The sequence below is a fragment of the Schistocerca piceifrons genome, chromosome 2 (genome assembly GCF_021461385.2).
Source record: "Schistocerca piceifrons isolate TAMUIC-IGC-003096 chromosome 2, iqSchPice1.1, whole genome shotgun sequence".
Classification (NCBI taxonomy): Eukaryota; Metazoa; Arthropoda; class Insecta; order Orthoptera; family Acrididae; genus Schistocerca; species Schistocerca piceifrons.
Genome location: NC_060139.1, coordinates 125,368,169 through 125,391,097, shown reverse-complemented (window position 1 = coordinate 125,391,097; position 22,929 = coordinate 125,368,169). Strand labels below are relative to the sequence as shown.

General features: G+C 44.3%; 1 protein-coding gene across 3 annotated transcripts in view; it reads right to left on the bottom strand.

The window, feature by feature from the left end:
• The window catches only part of LOC124777475 (anoctamin-10), a 306,085-nt gene that overhangs the window by 155,093 nt on the left and 128,063 nt on the right, over window positions 1-22,929 (bottom strand). For all 3 annotated transcript variants that reach the window (XM_047252902.1, XM_047252903.1, XM_047252904.1), the window contains one exon: window positions 14,313-14,563. In XM_047252902.1, coding sequence (XP_047108858.1) covers window positions 14,313-14,563 — 251 coding nt within the window. The remainder of the gene's footprint in view (window positions 1-14,312; window positions 14,564-22,929) is intronic.

The window sequence follows — 22,929 nt, the reverse complement described above, 5'->3', positions numbered from 1 at the left end:
CTTCTCATTAGTATACAGGTCTGCACGCAACGAATATTGAAGCAGAAATGAGCGGGCTGAAGTGTAGACAAGTAACCAGACAAATGTGTTGACATAATGACACAGCGTAGCACGAGAGCTCTGCTTGGCTGTTTGCTTCGGTAGTGCCGATTCCGGCCACCGTGCTCTCAAATTCTAGAACATTTCTCGAATTTTTTTACTATAGGTTTCAACGTCAACATTAATAAATGCTGTATCACTGTAATTATCTCTTCAAGAGCCAACGAATGCAGTTATAAAAAGTACAGTTCCATTTAAAAAATGTACTTGCTTCAATATCTCCGTTGATACCAGCGCTAAAATTTTTTTTGGGTGCACTTGGAAGGAGAGACAGCATTGGTCGTATATTTCTTGTTTATTATCGCAAAATCGATTTTCGGTCACTTAGTGTCTTAGAGTCTATGTGATCGCCGTAAGCTTATTGACACCAGTGCTTACTAATTTAAGTTCTATATTACAGCACTGAAGATTTTGCGATAATAAACAAAAAATATACGACCAATGCTGTCTCTCCTTCCAAGTATACCCATTATCTGGTCGTAGTGCACAGGACACTATGGAGTCGCCAATCAAGCGCTAAAAATGTTAACCGAACAGAAATACGTGCTCTTGTCGCTCTAGTATTTCCGAAAACCACGTTCCAATATGTGTAGCCGTTCACGAAATAAAGGGACGTTACATCGTACGTGCCTCACCATTTTTACAGGGTGGTCCATTGATTGTGACTGGGCCAAATATCTCACGAAATAAGCGTCAAACGAAAAAACTTTTCTAGCTTGAAGGGGGAAACCAGATGGCGCTATGGTTGGCTCGCTAGATGGCGCCGCCATAGGTCAAACGGATATCAAATGCGTTTTTTAAAATAGCAACCCCCCTTATTTATTACATATTCGTGTAGTACGTAAAGAAATATGAATGTTTTAATTGGACCACTTATTTAGATTTGTGATAGATGGCGCTGTAGTAGTCACAAATATATGGCTCACAATTTTAGATGAACAGTCGGTAACAGATAGGTTTTTTAAATTAAAATACAGAACGTAGGTACGTTTGAACATTTTTTTCGGTTGTTCCAATGCGATACATGTACCTTTGTGAACTTATCATTTCTGAGAACGCATGCTGCTACAGCGTTATTACCTGTGAATACCACATTAATGCAATAAATGCTCAAAATGATGTCCGTCAACCTCAATGCATTTGGCAATACGTGTAATGACATTCCTCTCAACAGCGAGTAGTTCACCTTCCGTAATGTTCGCACATGCAATGACAATGCGCTGACGTATGTTGTCAGGCGTTGTCGGTGGATCACGATAGCAAATGTAGTTCAACTTTCCCCACAGAAAAAAATCCGGGGACGTCAGATCCGCTGAACGTGCGGGCCATGGTAGGGTGCTTCGACGACCAATCCACCTGTCACGAAATATGCTATTCAATACTGCTTCGACCGCACGCGAGCTATGTGCCCGGACATCCATTATGTTCAAAGTACATCGCCATTCTGTCATGCAGTGAAACATCTTGTAGTAACATCGATAGAACATTACGTAGGAAATCTGCATACATCGCACCATTTAGATACCCACCGATAAAATGGGTGCCAATTATCCTTCCTACCATAATGCCGCACCATGCATTAACCCGCCAAGGTCGCTGATATTCCACTTGTCACAGCCATCGTGGATTTTCCGTTGCCCAATAGTGCATATTGTGCCAGTTTACGTTACCGCTGTTGGTGAATGACGCTTCGTCGCTAAATAGAACGCGTACAAAATATCTGTCATCGTCCCGCAATTTCTCTTGTGCCCAATGGCAGAACTGTACACGCCGTTCAAAGTCGTCGCCATGCAATTCCTGGTGCATAGAAATATGGTACGGGTGCAATCGATGTTGATGTAGCATTCTCAATACCGACGTTTTTGAGATGCCCGATTCTCGAGCAATTTGTCTGCTACTGATGTGCGGATTAGTCGCAACTGCAGCTAAAACACCTACTTGGGCATCATCATATGTTGCAGGTCGTGGTTGACGTTTCACATGTGGCTGAACACTTCCAATTTCCTTAAATAACGTAACTATCCGGCGAACGGTCCGGACACTTGGATGATGTCGTCCAGGATACCGAGCTGCATACATAGCACACGCCCGTTGGGCATTTTGATCACAATAGCCATACATCAACATGATATTGACCTTTTCCGCAATTGGTAAACGGTCCATTTTAACACGGGTAATGTATCACGAAGCAAATATCGTCCGCACTGGCGGAATGTTACGTGATACCATGCACTTATACGTTTGTGACTATTACAGCGCCATCTATTACGAAGTGAAGAAAGTGGTCCAACTAAAACATTCATATTTCTTTACTTACTAGACGAATATGTAATAAAAAATGGGGGTTCCTATGTAAGAAACGCAGTTGATATCCGTTTGACGTATGGCAGCGCCATCTAGCGGGCCAACCATAGTGCCATCTGGTTTCCCCCTTCAAGATAGACGAGTTTCGTTCTTTGTAGTTTTTTCGTTTGATGCTTATTTCGTGAGATATTTGGCCCGGTCACTATCAATGGACCACCCCGTAATATATTACTGAAGCACTATCAGTAAACAGGAAAGTTGTATTTATGGCTTATGATTTGAATACTAATCGTTCTACAGAATCTGAATTTGCAGTAACAATAAACAAGGCTCAAGGTCAGCGAGAGTGCGAAGAAGAGATGGAGAGAGGTATGGAAGGAAATAGACATAGAAAGAGGAAAGAAGAAGATGGACAAGGAGAGGGGACAGGAGGAAATGGAGAAAGGGGGGGGGGGTGAGGAGGAGATGGGCAGAGAGAGGGAGAGGAGAAGGCGGGGGAGGGGGAGGGGGAGGAGGAGGAGGAGGAGGAGGAGGAGGAGATGACGTTTATCATATTCCCATACGTATTAGAGAGATGCGTTTTCTCTTTTCTCTCTTTTCCATTTAACCAGATGGAGTCACGCCAACGCGTGGCAGGGAACAATTAGTTTTAAACAAATTAGTGCCATTCGTGCCTCACAGTTCCGACAGTTCCCTCTCGCAACCTGTTGCGCACAGATAGCTCTTTGCTGTCATGGTATTACTTTGCTATCCTATTGCGTTTTCATTTCTTGCGGAACTTTCCATCGCAGCCTTTCCACGACTCATTAATAGGTCCACCTGAGCTGAGTGTTACTCACGCTCCTTCACCGGCGTCGTTGGCGATGGTCTGTGATAATTGACTGATGTTAATGTTATTCAGAAGTGCAGAACTGTGCGTCCTTTCATAAAGACTGAAGACAACAAACAACTACAACCGATGCAGGGGAGAACAGGTTATCAGTCCATCTCCGCAACGATTATTACCGTATATTTTCAATTTCCCACATAAGAAAAAAAAAAAAAATCACGAAGCCACATACAGTGCTTTAGAATAAACCTAGTCAAATGGTTAAAACGGCTCTAAGGACTATAAACCTAACTAACCTAAGGACATCAAACACGTCCATGCCCGAGGAAGGATTCGAACCTGCGACCGTAGCGGTCGCGCGGTTCCAGACTGTAGTGCCTAGAACCGCTCGGCCATCCAGGCCGGCTAAACCTAGTCACTCCGAAGATGTTGTTGTTGTTGCTGTTGTTGTTGTTGTCTTCAGTCCTGAGACTGGTTTGATGCAGCTCTCCATGCTACTCTATCCTGTGCAACTTTCTTCATCTCCCAGTACCTACTGCAGCCTACATCCTTCTGAATCTGCTTGGTGTATTCATCTCTTGGTCTCCCTCTACGATTTTTACCCTCCACGCTGCCCTCCAGTACTAAACTGGTGATCCCTTATTGCCTCAAAACATGTCCTACCAACCGATCCCTTCTTCTAGTCAAGTTGTGCCACAAACGTTTCTTCTCCCCAATCCTATTCAATACCTCCTCATTAGTTACGTGAACTACCCATCTAATCTTCAGCATTCCTCTGTAGCACCACATTTCGGAAGCTTCTATTCTCTTCTTGTCTAAACTATTTATCGTCCATGTTTCACTTCCATATATGGCTACACTCCATACAAATACTTTCAGAAACGACTTGCTGATACTTAAATCTATACCCGATGTTAACAAATTTCTCTTCTTCAGAAACGCTTTCCTTGCCATTGACAGTCTACATTTTATATCCTCTCTACTTCGACCATCATCAGTTATTTTGCTCCCCAAATAGCAAAACTCCTTTACTACTTTAAGTGTTTCATTTCCTAATGTAATTCCCTCAGCATCACCCGACTTAATTCGACTACATTCCATTATCCTCGTTTTGCTTTTGTTGATGTTCATCTTATACCCTCCTTTCAAGCCACTGTCCATTCTGTTCAACTGCTCTTCCAGGTCCTTTGCTGTCTGTGACAGAATTACCATGTCATCGGCGAACCTCAAAGTTTTTATTTCTTCTCTGTGGATTTCAATGACTACTCCGAACTTTTTCTTTTGTTTCCTTTAGTGCTTGCTCAATATAGAGATTGAATAGCATCGGGGAGAGGCTACAACCCTGTCTCACTCCCTTCCCAACCACAGCTGCCCTTTCATGCCCCTCGACTCATATAACTGCCATCTGCATTCTGTACAAATTGTAAATAGCCTTTCGCTCCCAGTATTTTACCTCTGCCACCTTCAGAATTTGAAAGAGAGTATTCTACTCAACAGTGTCAAAACCTTTCTCTAAGTCTACAAATGCTAGAAACGTAGGTTTGCCTTTCCTGAATCTTTCTTCTAAGTTAAGTCGTAAAGTCAGTATTGCCTCACGTGTTCCAACATTTCTACGGAATCCAAACTGATAAACAGATCTTCCCCGAGGTCGGCTTCTATCAGTTTTTCCATTCGTCTGTAAAGAATTCGCGTTAGTATTTTCAGCTGTGACTTATTAAACTGATAGTTCGGTAATTTTCACATCTGTCAACACCTGCTTCCTTTGGGATTGGAATTATTATATTCTTCTTGAAGTCTGAGGGAATTTCGCCTGTCTCTTACATCTTGCTGACAAAATGGTAGAGTTTTGTCAGAACTGGGTCTCTCAAGACTGTCAGTAGTTATAATGGAATGTTGTCTATTCCCGGGGCCTTGTTTCGACTCAGGTCTTTCAGTGCTCTGTCAAACTCTTCAAGCAGTGTCATATCTCCCATCTCATCTTCATCTACATCCTCTTCCATTTCCATAACATTGTCCTCAAGGACATCGCCCCTGTATAGACCCTCTATATATTCCTTCCACCTTTCTTCTTTCCCTTCTTTGCTTAGAACTGGGTTTCCATCTGAGCTCTTGATATTCATGCAAGTGGTTCTCTTTTCTCCGAAGGTCTCTTTAATATTCCTGTAGGCAGTATCTATCTTACCCCTAGTGAGATAAGCTTCTACATCCGTACATTTGTCCTCCAGCCATCCCAGCTTAGCCATTTTGCACTTCCTGCCGATCTCATTTTTGAGACGTTTGTATTCCTTTTTGCCTGCTTCATTTACTTGATTTTTGTATTTTCTCCTTTCATCAATTAAATTCAGTATCTCTTCTGTTACCTAAAGATTTCTACTAGCCCTCTTCTTTTTACCTACTTGATCCTCTGCTACCTTCACTATTTCATTCCTCAAAGCTACCCATTCTTCTACTGTATTTCTTTCCCCCATTTGTGACAATTGTTCCCCTATGCTCGCCCTGAAACTCTGTACAACCTCTGGTTCTTTCAGTTTATCCAGGTCCGATCTCCTTAAGTTCCCACCTTTCTCCAGTTTCTTCAGTTTTAATCTACAGTTCGTAACCAATAGATTGTGGTCAGTATCCACATTTGCCCCTGGAAATGTCTTACAATTTAAAACCTGGTTCCTAAATCTCTGTCTTACCATTATTTAATCTATCTGAAACCTTTTAGTATATCCAGGGTTCTTCCATGTATACAACCTTTTTTCATGATTCTTAACCAAATGTAGCTATGATTAAGTTATGCTATGTGCTAAATTCTACCAGGCGGCTTTCTCTTTCATTTCTTAGCCGTAATCCATATTCACCTACTACGTTTCATTCTCTTCATTTATCTACTGTTGAATTCCAATCACCCATGTCTATTATATTTTCTTCTCCCTTCACTACCTGAATAATTTCTTTTATCTCATCATACATTTCATCTATTTCTTCGTCATCTGCAGAGCTAGTTGGCATATAAACTTGCACTACTGTAGTAGGCGTGGGCTTCGTGTCTATCTTGGCCACAATAATGCGTTCACTATGCTGTTTGTAATAGCTTACCCGCACTCCTATTTTTTTATTCATTATTAAACCCACTCCTGCATTACCCCTATTTGATTTTGTATTTATAACCCTGTATTCACCTGACCAAAGGTCTTGTTCCTCCTGCCACCGAACTTCAGTAATTCCCACTATATCTAACTTTAACCTATCCAATTCTCTTTTTAAATTTTCTAACCTACCAGCCCGATTAAGGGATCTGACATTCCACGCTCCGATCCGTAGAACGCCAGTTTTCTTTCTCCTGATAACGACGTCCTCTTGAGTAGTCCCCGCCTGGAGATCCGAATGGGGGACTATTTTACCTCCGGAATATTTTACCCAAGAGGATGCCATCATCATTTAATCATACAGTAAAGCTGCATGCCCTCGGGAAAAATTACGGCTGTAGTTTCCCTTTGCTTTCAGCTGTTCGCAGTACCAGAACAGTAGGGCCACTTTGGTTAGTGTTACAAGGCCAGATCAGTCAATCATCCAGACTGTTGCCCCTGCAACTACTGAAAAGGCTGCTGCCCCTCTTCAGGAACCACACGTTTGTCTGGCCTCTCAACAGATACCCCTCCGTTGTGGTTGCACCTACGGTACAGCTATCTGTATCGTTGAGGCACGCAAGCCTCCCCACCAACGGCAAGGTCCATGGTTCATGGTTATACACTAAGCTAATACCGTGTAACATCGTCTTTATCTTTGGTAATGGACTCAATTCTACCAGGAGGCCAGCCCGCAAGCTTCCTCAGGTATGTCATATCCAGCTTAAGCTGCTCTTATGATCAGATTACCACATTGTGGTAATGTTAATTCATGCACTCCTCCCGCGGTTATGAATCATCCCTAACATTTCCATTATGGTTAAGCTCGAATGATCTAGAGGGCCAGTTGAGGTACTTTAGGATGATTAAGGGCTCGTCAATGCAGAAACGTATGCATGTAACCCTGTTAACACAGCTGTTGTCTGAAGATGGAAGTACACAACATACTCATCCTCAAGGTGAGACGTATTGGTCAGCAAGAATGTTGGAGTAAAAATCCTGGTTTACCTTCGCAGTATCTGAATGGTTGGTCCCGACATCTTACTACAAAATGCATCTTCAGAAATATCACAGAACCACATACGGCCTGAAATGCACCCGCCCAACTGTGCGTAAAGCGCCTCATTCCGTAAACAATGCACTAGTCGTCTTGGATCACGTGGAAAGAGTAAAATCGGCACACTGAAGGCGCGCAGTCGTATTGTAGATTGTGGGCAATGGCCTTTTGCTAGCTACCGAATCTAGAGGTCCATTGCATGCAGTTCTTTTCTCAACGTTCGCTCGGAAACTATTCGAGTTGGGTTCCCTGCGGTTTTAAAACTGCCATTGAGGAGGTGTGACAATCGCCTCATTTCCCCGCCGGTTGCGATACTTTTACTATTACTGTTTCTACGTCCGCCCCTGGTGGCTGAGTGGTCAGCGCGACGGAATGTCAAACCTAGCGGCCCGGGTTCGATTCCCGGCTGGGTCGGAGATTTTCTCCGCTTGAAATGGCGTCAGCTCGAAAGACCTGCACCAAGCGAACGGTCTACCTGATGGGAGGCCCTAGCCACACGGCATTTCCATTACTGTTTCTACACCACTGCGGGTGGTACATGATTCCTTGGAGACACATTGGGGAATTTACGTAGATACAGCAACAAATCAGACAATTACATTTATTGTGTTGCCATACGAACGTTCAGATAGTGTAGCTCCATCTTGCCACTGTGTCCGATCTCCATGTACACCCCTGTTATTGCGTTGATTCCAAACATCCGACTGGAACATGCACCCCACTTCACTTCAATGTCATGATTTATTTGAGAGCTGTGAGGTCAGCATGACTGACATACTACACTGCGCGACAGAATTAAGGGATCACTTTTTCGAAACCCCTTAGTTGGCTCTAATCGAAACACGAAAGTTTGAAATTTGGCTCTGAGGTGCTTACAACCTCCTTCTGTTGTAGTGCAAAGGCGTGGCGCCCTGCGTTGCTACTATCCGGCTCGACGACTCTTCAAAACAGCAACGTGTCGACGCATGTGGAAAAAGAGGCCGGAGGTCATAGGTTCATGTGACGTGTGAAATGGGTTAATGATATCCCATTGGCAATAAAATTTCACCCCTATTCTGCCTAACGCCACGGTAAACGTGTCACATGCCTGAAAAGTTGACATACAGTACATTCTCTTACCCACATTTCATCCCTTCTTTTGACGCCTCTGCGATGGAGGTTAGAACCGCGACGCGCAGCGTTAAAATAACGCCGTTTGTTATGAGTCGCCGTAGAAAACATTTCTGATACACCTCCGCTCACAGTCGACACGGAAAGGCCTCAGGGAGTGCCAAAGGGCGTCAATGAACCCACCCCTTTCATCCAAACGTTGATTCCCACACATTTCCCGGTCGAAAGGAACAGGTTGCAATGCGATGAGCGACGTAAGGACGTTCTTGACACATCTCCTGGTCAGAAACAACAGGTTGCAATGTGGGTTAGATAAAGCAGCAATCAGTCGTGGAATTACGTTGCTTTAATATGCCATTTCTAGTCACAACGCAGATCAGATTTCGACCTGTGTCAGGTCGAAATCTGATCTGCGTTGTGACTAGAAACGTCATATTAAAGCAACTTAATTCCATGACTGATTGCTGCTCTATCTAACCCAATATAACCACAGTCGTTGCGTGCACCCACCCCATGGAGGGCAACCTGATGAAGGTTGCAATGTGATGAGCAACAGAAAGACATTCTTGGCAATTTTTGATACTGCTGAGAGCTCCCTGGCGCTTGAACCCTTCTCTAAGGACATCGTGGAATGGCAACCCCATTGGGTATGATCTCGCCCTTTGGAGTGCAGTGTGACCGCAATTTTCACTCTGATGTACAGGGTGGAATCACTAGCCTTAGAGGACCCTTTACAGTTTTTTTCACGGATCTGTCAATATCGCACCCCACCATCAACACGCCACAGGAGGCCCTGAAACAGGATCACTGAAAAAGTGAAAGACCCTGTGCTGTTTCGGATCACGTTCGAATTTCGTCCAATTGTTTTGAATTCATTATAGGAATCCTGTATACCAGAGCAAAAATTGCGGTCGCACTGCACTCCAAAGCGGCGAGATCACATCCAGTGGTGTTGCCGTCTCACTATGTCCTTAGAGAAGGGTGAGCCGTGTGCGGCTTGTGTTAATGCCGTTTCTTACTCGACAGCTTGTCTTTACGGAACTGTCGCCTCGTTTCTTATTCGAATTACTGGCGTCACTAAGTTGCTGACTTCCCTGCCAGTGAGTGGCAGCAGCAATGCTTATCGATACGCGCACTGTCTTACTCTCTCTAGAGCGACCGTTAGTATTTCCGGGTCGTCGTGTGTCGGGAGTTCAGTCGAGGACGGAGCGCCCGTGAGGTCCGGACAACCAGTACTCGCCGACCACTGCCGACACACATGCACTGTCCGACGGAAGGAGACTGGAACGGGAACGACCGTTGGTTGGTCGATCGGTCGGTCGTCTCATCGGGCGACATGTATTTGGTCTTTTGACCGTTTCTGGGCCTCGTCAGTTGGTCATCTTGCCGGACGTGGGTCGGTTCCTTCCTTGTGCAGAGATGTCGGGTGGCCAGTGGCCAAGTGTTCCCTCTGCATGGTTGGGTCCGAGCCAGTGTGCCCGGGTCGCCGTGTCTCCGAGTTCCGAACGGACATCGAGTTGAGTCGGGTTGGAGCTGCAATGAGCTCCGGACAGCCAAGAGTTGCCCGACCGTTGCCAACACACATAACTTGAGTAGGAACGACGTTAGTTGGTCGTACGGTCGGTCGTCTCATCGGATGACGTGTATTTGGTCACCGATCGCTTATGGAAACTGTGTGTGTCGACTTCTTGTTTCTCCTTGTGATTCCACAGTGACTGGTTTTAGTATTGTCGCAGTTCTTGGTGCAAGTGTTTACGTGGAACTGTGTGTAGCTTGTGTGATTTCCACTGAGCAGTTATCAGTGCTGTCTGCGTATTGCAGTAGGCAGTCGGTCGGTTGGGACAGAGCAGTGAGTGTATGTTTCCTCGCCATGTTGATGCTGTCCGGCACGGCGTGCCGTTCGACAACCCTTGGTGTTTGTTCATATTTTTGAGTGGTTATTGTGCCTTGGCTGTATTTAGACGCCAACATTTGAAGACATAACGTTGCTGCGATCTTCGTCGTCGCTGATATTTTCGGTTGTCGTGCCGTTGGAAGGATTAAAGGGAACTGATTAGTTTGTTCGTTGGTTCATCAGCCGTCCGATTATTTAGTGTTACACGTGGCCGCCTGTCTCACCTAAACTGTTGTTAGGGTTTCCTCCCCAGGCTGACCCTTGGAAAATTTCTGAGCACCACTGTTCCGTTGCTTGGGATTGTGATTTTCTTTAGTACTGTGCGAGGCCTTCAGCCGTGTATTAATTTAGTTTGTTTTAGTGTTCAGTATATGGCCTTCAGCCATACCTTGTGAAATATTTTAAGATACGACCTTCAGCCGTCTGAAGTTAAGAAAAAAATCATTTGAAAATTTTCTCTTCTATCTTAATTTTGCTACCCAGGCCTTAAGCCTTGAGTTGTTCTATGTTCAGTGTGTGGCCTCCAGCCGAATTTATGTGAAATGTTCTTAGATAAGGCATTGATCCTACTTAAAATTTGAAAGGCCTTTATTTTAAATCCTTTTAAAAATATTCTTACTGGAGTTCCTGTTATCCAGGCCTTAAGCCCTCAGTTCTCCTATCTTGTAACTAAGGCCTTCAGCCGTGTGCATTTCTTAACGCAATTTTAATAACTTGTGTTCTGGCCTTCAGCCGTATTGTTTCTGAATTACTTTAAGGGCATGTGTGATTAAGTGTTTTTAGCAAATAAAGTTTTTATGTTTGTGCAACTAGCAGCAACTGACTTGGGCCTCTTTCCACAACCTGATCCGGTCTGTCCTGTGAATCCAGATTTCAAAGGGTTTGAGCGTCAGGGAGCTGTCAGCAGTATTAAAGATTTTGAAGAACGTCTTTCTGCTGCTCATCGCATTGCAACCTGTTGTTTTTGATGGGGAAATGTGTTCCGAACAAAGGGGTGGGTTCATTAATGCCCTTTATGCACCCCTTCCCCCTCCGGGGCTCATAAGAAACGGCGTCGCGATTCCAAACTCCATCGCATAGGCGTCACAAGAAGAGGTGAAATATGGATAAAAGGGGGTGTGACGATCTTCTGGTCTGTGACACGTTTGCGGTGGCTTTAGGTAGAACTGTAGTGAAATTTGGTGCCAGTGGGACATCATTGACCCACTTCTTCCATCCTTTCTACCTTAGGTCCCCGGATATCTTATCCCTCCACCTCATCTTCGCTCTTCCTCTCCTTCTCGCTCCTTCACTCTTTATATCTTCAACTCTGTTTCCGATATACTCTTCCCCTTTTCTCTGTAAGTGTCCGTACCACCTTAGCCTGCTGTCTTGTATGTTTTTCCCCATGGGTCCCACTTTCACAGCTCTTCTAACAAATTCATTTCTAATCCTATCCTTCCTTGTTACCCCACACATCCACCTCAGCATCCTCATTTCCGCCACTTCCATCTTCCTTTCCTGGGCTACTGTGATTGGCCCCGTATATCATAGCAGGCCTTACCACCGACTTGTACACTTTCCCTTTCAACCCAATGCTCACCTTCTTGTCACACAACACTGCACTCATTTTCCTCCAGTTGTTCCAACCGCAATTTATTCGATGTTGTATCACTGACCCACTTTATATGCCACATGAACTTCTGACCTGCGGCCTTTTCTTTGCATGCGTCGACACTTTACTGTTTAAAGCGTCGTCGAGCCCGACGGTAGCATGACAGCCTTCGCGTCATTACAGACGAAGGTTGTAGGCGTCTTGGAGCCAAGTTTCAAACTTCTACGTTTCGGTGGGAGACAACTACGGGGTTTCGATAAAATTATCCTTTAATTATGCTGCGTAGCGTAGTTCTACTCTAGAGCTCTCATAAACAAGCAGTGCTCTCTTTTAAGAGACGTGGTGAATATTTAACTCAAAACTTACATATTAAGTACGGTATAGCCACCATTGTTGTGCCCCTCTCATCTCTTCCTTTCTCCTGTCCATCATAGCTTCGAGTTTTACCATTCTATTTCTCTTCCTCTAACCCAGCTACCTCTTCTAGATCTCTTTCACCCCATTCTGTCGTCTTATGTCTCTGCTCGATGAGAATAACTCACAAGCTGCAAGAACATAACGAGAAAATTCCCAACTAGCAATAGGACTGACATTCATAAAAGAAAAATATGTTTACTTTCATATACATAGTCATTACTACTACTACTACTACTACTACTACTACTACTACTATTTCTCTTTCCTGTCTCAGACGTTATGTCTGGTTAAAAATGGAAAGTGACGCGGACCTTGATCAAGCGTGACTTCCTTTTAACTGTTAGGAACTTTCGGGTAATTGAACATATATCAATAATTACAGATTTCTGTAGTTGTATATATACGTTTGGATGTAGCTGTATTGCGTTGATGTACTGGTAGATATTGTGTGGTATGACTCCTGCAGTCGATAGTATCATTGGTATAATGTCAACTTTATCCTGATGCCACATGTCCTTGACTTCCTCAGCCAGTTGGATGTATCTTTCAATTTTTTTCTCCTGTTTTCTTCTGTATATTTGTTGTATTGGGTAAGGATATTTCGATTAGTTGTGTTAATTTCTTCTTCTTATTGGTGAGTATGATGTCATGTTTGTTATGTGGTGGTGTTTTATCTGTCATAATGGTTCTGTTCCATTATAATTTGTATTCATCATTCTCCAGCACATTTTGTGGTGTAAACTTGTATGTGGGAACGTGTTGTTTCATTAGTTTATGTTGTATGGCAAGTTGTTGATGTATTATTTTTGCTACATTGTCATGTCCTCTGGTGTATTCTGTATTTGCTAGTATTGTACATCCGCTTGTGATGTGATATACTGTTTCTATTTGTTGTTTCCAAAGTCTGCATTTATCTGTTGTGGTATTGGGATCTTTAATAATATGCTTGCTGTAATATCTGGTGTTTATTGTTTGATCCTGTATTGCAATCATGAATCCTTCCGTCTCACTGTATATATTGCCTTTTCTTAGCCATGTGTTGGATGCGTCTTGATCGAAGTGTGGCTGTGTTAGATGATACTGGTGCTTGCCATATAGTGTATTCTTTTTCCAATTTACTTTCTTCGTATCTGTTGATGTTATGTGATCTAAAAGGTTGTAGAAGTGGTAATGAAATTGCAATGGTGTAGCCGATGTATTTATATGAGTGATTGCTTTGTGTATTTTGCTAGTTTTTGCTCGTTCTATAAAGAATGTTCTTAAATTGTCTACCTGTCCATAATGTGGGTTTTTTTATGTTGATAAATCCCCTTCCTCCTTCCTTTCTCCTTAATGTGAATGTTTCTGTTGCTGAATGTATGTGATGTATTCTATATTTCTGGCATTGTGATCGTGTAATTGTATGAGTGTATTCTTCTTCTTCTTCTTCTTCTTCTTCTTCTTCTTCTTATTATTATTATTATTATTATTATTAATCTTGATTGTTATAATTAATCTTGATTGTTATAATTAATCTTGATTGTTATAATTAATCTTGATTGTTATGATTAATCTTGATTGTTATGATTAATCTTGATTGTTATGATTAATCTTGATTGTTATAATTAATCTTGATTGTTATAATTAATCTTGATTGTTATAATTAATCTTGATTGTTATAATTAATCTTGTACTACTGTTATAATCTCTATTTTTTCTTTGACATTAATACTGTATAACATGTGATATGTCCATAATGTTCTGTACAAATCGAAATTCGTTCAATCTGAGTATGCCAGGTAAAATAAATGCATAAATAAATAAATATTTCGTCTGGTGAGAAATATCTGGCTGTACAGCAGCGAGTTGCACAGACGGGAAAGAGGGAGAAGTGCCCCCAGCGGAGCAGCGGTTACCTCTCCGTGCCTGAGCGGCTGTCTCCGCACGAACAGCTCGGCGCCGCCGTCCCGCCGCTTGCCGCGGATCTTGTCGACGAGCCAGCGCAGCGCCTCGGGCCGGACGTGTCGCGCGAACGACAGCACCAGGTAGGTGGGCGGGAAGACGACTCCCTCTCCGGGGTCTCCCGTCGAGCCGGTTCCGACGCTGCTCGAGCTGTTGTCGCTGTCCAGGTCCGCCAGCACGTCCGAGCCGCCCGTCGACCTACGAGCTGCCGGCATAAACGCACCCACGTAATCACGCAACTCTGACGTTAAGGCCGAGGTTATAGATCCTCAGCTACAAGGGCTAAAAAACTTAAGTTCGTACTTCCTAGCTAATTAAAGACATTAGCTGTAAACAATGGTAAGGGACACTCTATGAGGTGCAATAAGATACAGATAAAACTTCTATTCTTGTTGGAAATAACCTTCTTGTTTATTGGTTCAGAGTTATAGGCAAGTGGAAGAGAACTGTAAAATTTCGTTTTATGACCATTCATCAATTCCAATGAACCCAGACATACAGGTTGTTACAAACAGGTACGGCCAAACTTTCAGGGAACATTCCTCACACACAAAGAAAGAAAATATATTATGTGAACATGTGTCCGGAAACGCTTACTTTCCATGTTACAGCTCATTTTATTACTTCTCTTCAGATCACATTAATCATGGAATGGAAACACACAGCAGCAGAACGTACCAGCGTGACTTCAAACACTTTGTTACAGGAAATGTTCAAGATGTCCTCCGTTAGCGAAGATACATGCATCCACCCTCCGTCGCATGGAATCCCTGATGCGCTGATGCAGCCCTGGAGAATGGCGCATTGTATCGCAGCCGTCCACAATACGAGCACGAAGAGTCTCTACATTTGGTACCGGGGTTGCGTAGACAAGAGCTTTCAAATGCCCCCATAAATGAAAGTCAAGAGGGTTGAGGTCAGGAGAGCGTAGACGCCACGGAATTGGTCCGCCTCTACCAATCCATCGGTCACCGAATCTGTTGAGAAGCGTACGAACACTTCGACTGAAATGTGCAGGAGCTCCATGGTGCATGAACCACATGTTGTGCTGTACTTCTAAAGGCACATGTTCTAGCAGCGCAGGTAGAGCATCCCGTACGAAAGCATGATAACGTGCTCCATTGAGCGTAGGTGGAAGAACACGGGGCCCAATCAAGACATCACCAACAATGCCTGCCCAAACGTTCACAGAAGATCTGTGTTGATGACGTGATTGCACAACTGCGTGCGGATTCTCGTCAGACCACACATGTGGCGGTGAATCGAGGAAGTACAGTACATACTGACGAAACTAAAATGAGCTCTAACATGCAAATTAAGCATTTCCAGACACATGTCCACATAACATCTTTTCTTTATTTGTGTGTGCGGAATGTTTCCTGAAAGTTTGGCCGTACTTTTTTGTAACACCCTGTATATTCTTACATAGCTAGTGGAATGCTTGTGTACGGGAGTATTGCTAGTTAGTGTAAGAAAAACATTAAACGAACGAAAAATATTATTTATTACAAAAAAATTCTGAGAAATCAAGTGAAACTTTTTCTTATAGAATGATAATAAATTTCCGGGTTCTTTTCGGAACAGTAGATTGCCTCTTATAGATAGGAATGCTATTATTTTACAAAGTATGGAAAGGTTCTTTTCTCCCTTTCCTTTCAGAATGCTATTTACTCGGCAGAATGAGAGCCGTGCGTACGCAACGTGAATAACTTTTCTAGGTACAGTCAAGGCTGTCGCGTGAGAAATGTAGTGGAGTGTGCTGTTAGGAAGGACCCGGTAGCGCACAATACCGTGAGCTGCGATGACTGCTGCCTGCGTCGCTCGCTGCTGAAAAATAACACAACTATATCTTTCTATCTGGATTGACCTTTGCCAATCAAACTCTCCCTACGCCTTGATGAAGTCAAGGACTCCTGTCTGCACCTAGTCTAAATATTGGCGTGGTACACCCGTCAGATAAGCAGTCCACTGCGATGCCAGTCAGTATTCGCTCACAGGTGTACTCTTGCCTGTGTTCACACCGCACGATAAGTGTGGCGACCAACACAGTGAACAATGCTTAACCGCGAGCGACTCAATATAGAGTGTCACTCCAATTCACTAAAGACGGAGGTGCTCTCCCAGTGAAGTACTGAGGAGAGACTTTATTCCTTGCTCTTTGCGTACACGTACGAGCGCACTCGCTCTCATTACGTGTTCCCGCTCCAAGAGCGACAACGAAACGGCCCCTTTGTCTGGAAAAGTTGCGAGGGTATATCATTTACTGCCTTCCCTCACTCCTCTGACTCTCTGCATCAGAAATATTCCACCAGTCAGCATTGCTCTTTTAAACGGGAGAATGACGTTTCGTTTAAGTCGACCAATGCGGAAATCTGTAGCATCTGTTAGGCGTATACTGTCCTGCTGTGAGAACTCCGTAACTACGCAGTAAGTCCGTGAAAAATGCGTCTTCTGGGTGCTCCCACACAATGTTGCAGAATTTGCTTTTAATTCAAACACGAGGGTCGTTATCCCTTCACTCTGACAAAAGCTGTCTTCTCTCTGGGCGGTCGCTTCGGCCGAAGTAGGAATGTTGTTGACCCAGCCCTCTGAAGGGACTGTCTTCCTAGCGGACTGGTTTCCTCTTTAGAACGAAACCTCCTGTGGCCGTCATGTTGTGTATGACAGCCTCGACTTTTTCAACCCCAGTGCGCACTTGAGATTTGCTTATTAGATTTGCATATCGCTTACACTAATTCATACAAAATTGACTCTACCTTATCGAGTTTGGGTTCGAATGAAGCGTCTTGATGTGTAGAATACAATTATGAGGATGGAATATGTAAGAAATGAAGGTCAGGAGACCATGCCACCTTACAGTCTAATTTCAGATTCTCGCTAACGAAACTACGCTGGTGTCCTAAATTAAAGCAACAAACGGAAATTTTGCAAGGTTGCATTTATTTTGCCACAAAACAGTATTAAGAGGTGATAATCAAGTAGAAACATTGTAAAGAAAACACAATGCAATCAACTGCAACACGCAGAATGGTTGACAAAAATGATGTTCATTTTTTTCCAACTTAACGGATTTGCACACACCATCTGACAACTGGTTAATATGATCAGTATGGGGTGTGACTATCTCTGGCACCAATACAGGCCTGACACTGACAGGACATGATGTGAATGACGTCATCAATCTCAAAATGGCTCTGAGCACTATGGGACTCAACTGCTGAGGTCATTAGTCCCCTAGAACTTAGAACTAGTTAAACCTAACTAACCTAAGGACATCACAAACATCCATGCCCGAGGCAGGATTCGAACCTGCGACCGGAGCGGTCTTGCGGTTCCAGACTGCAGCGCCTTTAACCGCACGGCCACTTCGGCCGGCTCATCAATCTCATGTTGAGGCAATAAAGCCCATTCTTCCTGCAGAGCTGCTCGCAGTCTTGGAGAGTGGTTGGTGGATGCTGACGTGATGCAACCTGCTTCCCTAGTGCATCCCAGCCATGCTCTATGGAATTCAAATCGGGAGAGCCAGCAGGCAATGTCTTCCGCTTCCAAAAAACACCAGCCACCCGTGCTTTACGAGGTCGAGAATTACCGCCCGTCAATACGAAGTCTGGGCTCACAGCACCTCGCAACCACTGCGCATGAGATCCCAAGACATTCTCACGGAACCTGACTGTAGTTGAATCTTTCTAATTCATCCGCACAGTTTCATGAAGAGGTGTTCCAGTGGTCAACATAATCCCTGCCCACACCATTAGGGATCCTCCTCGATATCGGTCTGTTTCCAATGTTTAGGTCCCGAAATCGTGTTCCACGTGCCCTCCAGATGCGAATCCGCCGAGAATCACCCTTCAGACAAAATCAGGATTCATCTGTGACATGAAAATTGGCCCACTGTTCGACGTCCAGGTGGAACGTTGACGGCTCTACTCTAGACGTTCCATTCTGCGAAGACACGCCAAAGTTAGACAGCAGGTCTCCAACAATGAAGACCACTCTGCCGAAGCCTCCTGTGCACCGTTTGCCTCGATACAACACGTCCAATGGATGCTGTGTGGCCAGACGCCAGTTGCAGTGCAGTGCTACGGCGGTACCGTCATGCCCTTACAGCCAAATAACGCTTCACTCTTTCTGATGTCTGGTCTCCTGGATACGGTTGCGGTCTCTATGAACTGTCGCCTCATCCGAGAAACAACAGAAGAATTCAGATTAAGCCATCGGGCCACATCAGTTTGCGACTCTCCTGCTTCCATTCTTCCTATGGCCCTCCACAGCAGAGGGTCTGTAGGCGTCCTCTCTGTGCCATACTGCAACGTCTCTGACTGTGTACACAGCGATTGTGCAAGCATTACCCCGCTTGATCGGTGCCTTGACATCATTGCTGGCGGGGTTGTCCGTTGATCGGAATGCCGTCTTGCGTGCAGAACACTATCGCAACGACATCTGTTGACAGTCTGTATGATTATATCGTGAATTTGACAGAATTTGTTGCTTTGATTCTGGGCAACTCTGTACCTCAGAAAATATGCACTTAAACAATGCATGCGTGGTGTTCCTACCTGGAAAATGCTTTTCACGGACGATCTCTACAAATCCAAGGATGGTGTAAAGGCGACTCGCTTGTCAGATAAAGATCCTGAATGCAAATGCGACTCTGAAGTTGTTAGTAGTAAGAAAAATGTCAATAATTATTTAAACAAGTAACAATATGAAGTTTTGTTCCGTACCATTATTTACTTCTATTTATGTGCCAGTGTGACCGCAGAAATGTTAAGAGCCATCCTTAAGGTTATTTATATGCTGCAGTAACCCGACAATAAAATCAATTTTACATTATGCTGAATCAATGATTAATTTTTGAGGTTGTTATACTTTATATTTCAAAAAATAGTAATGCGAATTACTAAAAACTTGAATACACTGTATTAATGTTCCACAGTAATAATAATAGTTATGAACCGGCTTTCGGCTTCTTGGACCATCGTCAGATAATATGTAGATACCCTTCCGGGCGCTCCCAGCATTCTCTGCCTGCAGTGTCAAGTTGGACTGTACCTATAGTACACAGAAATTCTCACTAACAGGCAAATAGCTGGCTTCAATTCTACGGCACACTACCTATACTGGGGAGCTCTTTACAATACACTACATCAGTGTAAATGTAAATCTGATTCAGGAAGACAATACAATGGATGTCGTGCTGATGTTTCCGCTATGTGAATCGGAGTCTCTCCTCAGACTCGACTGCTACAAAGCTGGTAGGTCAGTGTTTCCAACATCCTATTCATCGCTAATTGGTACGGTTAGTCACGCGTTCCTCGTAAAGCAGGAGTTCAGCAGAAAGATGTAGAATGGAAACGAGTCGTTTTAAATGAGAATTACCCTCGGTCCTTGTCTACTTGCGTGCTACATGAAGTAAAGAGGCCAAGGCAGCACTGTTTCACGCGAAAGCGGATCTAAATGTGTGTCACGCGTAAGAGGAGCTTATCTTTCCACAATGTTAGCTTATGTACTAAAATACCCGCATAGTACTGCAGTTCGACGCACAACTGTTAGATATTACCTCTAGATATAGTGTTTTTATTTAGAAAATACTAGACATTGCCACCGTATTGTAAACACCTTATTGTCAACAATAATTTCATAAAAATTTGCGCCACTTCCCTTTTCAGCACAGTGTCCAGCCTCAAACCAAGACAAACCATCACGTGACATTCACGGACTCTCTCTGTTGCCTCACAACAATCACCTAAACATAGATCGCAGCCACTCGCTGGATCGAATACAGCAATCAGAGTGCCGCATCACGGATAGCGATTCGTCACTTCACTTCATAAGATTTCCAGTTGCTTCAAAGACCAATGGCTGTCTTTTCTGTTCCACCGTATGTAACGTTACGCCGCCATCATCGCCTTCGGGATAGAAATATGAATGCCAAGGGAAACTGAGCCTGTCGCCTTTGCCTACCAACAAGCCCCGTTGGAAATCTATTGTGCCCGCTAACTCGTTCTGCTATAGAAGATGTTAATTTAATGCTTCTGCATTTCTCCCCAGGATGCACTGCTTACGCAAGGGGTAGTCTCCACATAATGCATTGGATAGTCTCTTGTCATCTACCTCGTTTCCCTCCGTATTCATAACGCTCCGAATAATAAAATCAGAATCGCATCACACTTTCTGATGCGCGTTAGGAATACAGGGCTGTACAATTTCGTGATGATTAACTTTTGCGACACGTGCAAAGCAGTAAGTACCTCTCACTGATAGCGAAGCAGCCCCACAGTCCCATGAAGTTCGTTATCAGATGTCTAATCCCGTACGCTACAATACTACGGACATATCGTCACAAGTGTCTATCAGGCTCTATCGTTTTTGAATGGGTTACATCTACATATGACCTACCCTGAAGATCTCACGTTCAGGAATTGATGGGTAAATGTTAGTTCTTGGTCACAACCACATTCTGGTGTGAATCAGCATTGTTTGCATATAACTGAACTAGCCACCCGGCCTGGTTTCGCACGAGTGGCAAAAAGAACGAGTATCTAAGACCAAACGACCCGACTGGCGTAGTGTATTTCATGTGTAAACTGAAGGCTGAGTGGGGAGAAAAGAAAGCAAAGGGATTGGTGATGACTGCGTTGGGACACTACACGGAATCAGCGGCGACGAGTGAAAATAGTCTGCATGACTGAGATCTCGTGCTTACTAGACAACTACGTTAATCACCTGCGCCACCCATGACACAGTGTTTATTCCAACTGCGCGGACTATCTCGGTACGCCCCACGCCCACTCACATTTCCACCGAGCGCCATCTATCCACAGTCCCTGTCATTTTCCTCCATACTCGCTACTCAGAGATTTCCGCAAGAGGTCGGACGTACTTGAGCACTCGCACTGAAGAAGATGGATCCGTTGCCTATCTATGAGAATCAGTTATATGAATGCGTGATGTCTGTTCGTTCCGACATATCCGAACGGACACCACGTATTAATATAACAGTGTATTTTGTTTTGGGCCACGAATAAAACTCAGGGAACAACGTTAAGTAAGTTTACATCATAACTTCCACATAACTTTACGCGCTGTCGGCAGCATACGCTAGGAAAGTTGTCTGGAGGCATGAGTGTTACATGTTTCATGTAGAATTGGCTTTTGGCGTGACATCTCATGGCACTAATAGGATCACACCGTGATGCGAGTGATATACTGTATGTACAACCAGTGAAAATATTCTACGCGGGTCTCATATCAGACCTTGATGAAATGGTGGCGAGCTTTCCGTTGTTGGTCCTAGCTATTATGATACTTCAAAACCGAGTAACTCACTACGCGTTCTTCGAAGACTTTGCAGTGGGTATTCTGAACGAAGCAGAAATTAGCAGACAAACTGTGATCATCTTTCAAAATGCGTCCCTGAACTGTCTGTAGAAGTATTTCGAAATCTTGTATATTCCTACGCAAGAAATTTCTGAAACCCAATCATGAAGATCATTCTCGAGTCTTTAAGACCCGCCAGGGTAGCCGAGAGCGCTAATGCGCTGCTTCCTGGACTCTGGTAGGCGCGCCGGCCAGCCTGGATGTGGTTTTTAGGCGGTTTCTCACATCCCGCTAGGTGATTTTTTTTTGTTTGTTTTGGTTTAAGGGCGCAAAACTGCTATGGTCATTAGCGCCCGGTCCGTGACTTAGGAAACAGTAAAAAACCGAAATTGAAAACCAGCAGCAATGGGAACGAAAGTCATAAAATTGGAGAAACTAAAAGCAGAAGGAAGGCTTAAAAATCCACTACAGAAAGGGGTTGGTGGTCCCCAAAAAAAACTTCGAATGACTGACGTCATTTCACTGGCACTAATAAACTGGAGAACGCGGTCGGCTGAGCGCGTGTCATCTGCTAAAATCGACGATAGATCAGGCGATAGCTGTAGACGGGAGCGTAACGGATTAAAATAGGGGCATTCAATTAAAAGATGTCTTACCGTCCACAGCTGAGAGCAGTGGGGACAGAGTGGGGGAGGATCGCCGCTTAAAAGATGTCGATGGCTAAAAAGACAGTGCCCTATCCGGAGTCTAGTTAAAATTACCTCCTCCCGACGACGCGTTCGGGAGGAAGAGGTCCAAGCGCAAGGAAGAGCTTTCACTTCCCGCAATTTATTATGGGGAAGTGTTGACCAATGCGCGTGCCATAAATGAACAACACGACGACATAAAACGCTCCGTAGATCGCCGAAAGGAATCGATGGAATAGCTGGCCGAAGAAGAGAGACTGCAGCCTTGGCTGCAATATCGGCCGCCTCATTTCCACAGATACCAACGTGTCCCGGGAGCCAGAGGAACGCCACCGAGACGCCCCCCAGGTGGAGCAAGCGCAGACAGCCCTGAATCCGGTGGACCAGAGGGTGCACAGGATAAAGAGCTTGGAGACTGAGGAGAGAGCTGAGAGAATCTGAGCAGATAACGTACTGTATCCGCTGATGGCGACGGATGTAGTGGACAGCCTGGAGAACAGCGTAAAGCTCCGCAGTATAAACCGAACACTGGTCGGGAAGCCGAAAGTGATTTGGGGTGTCGCCA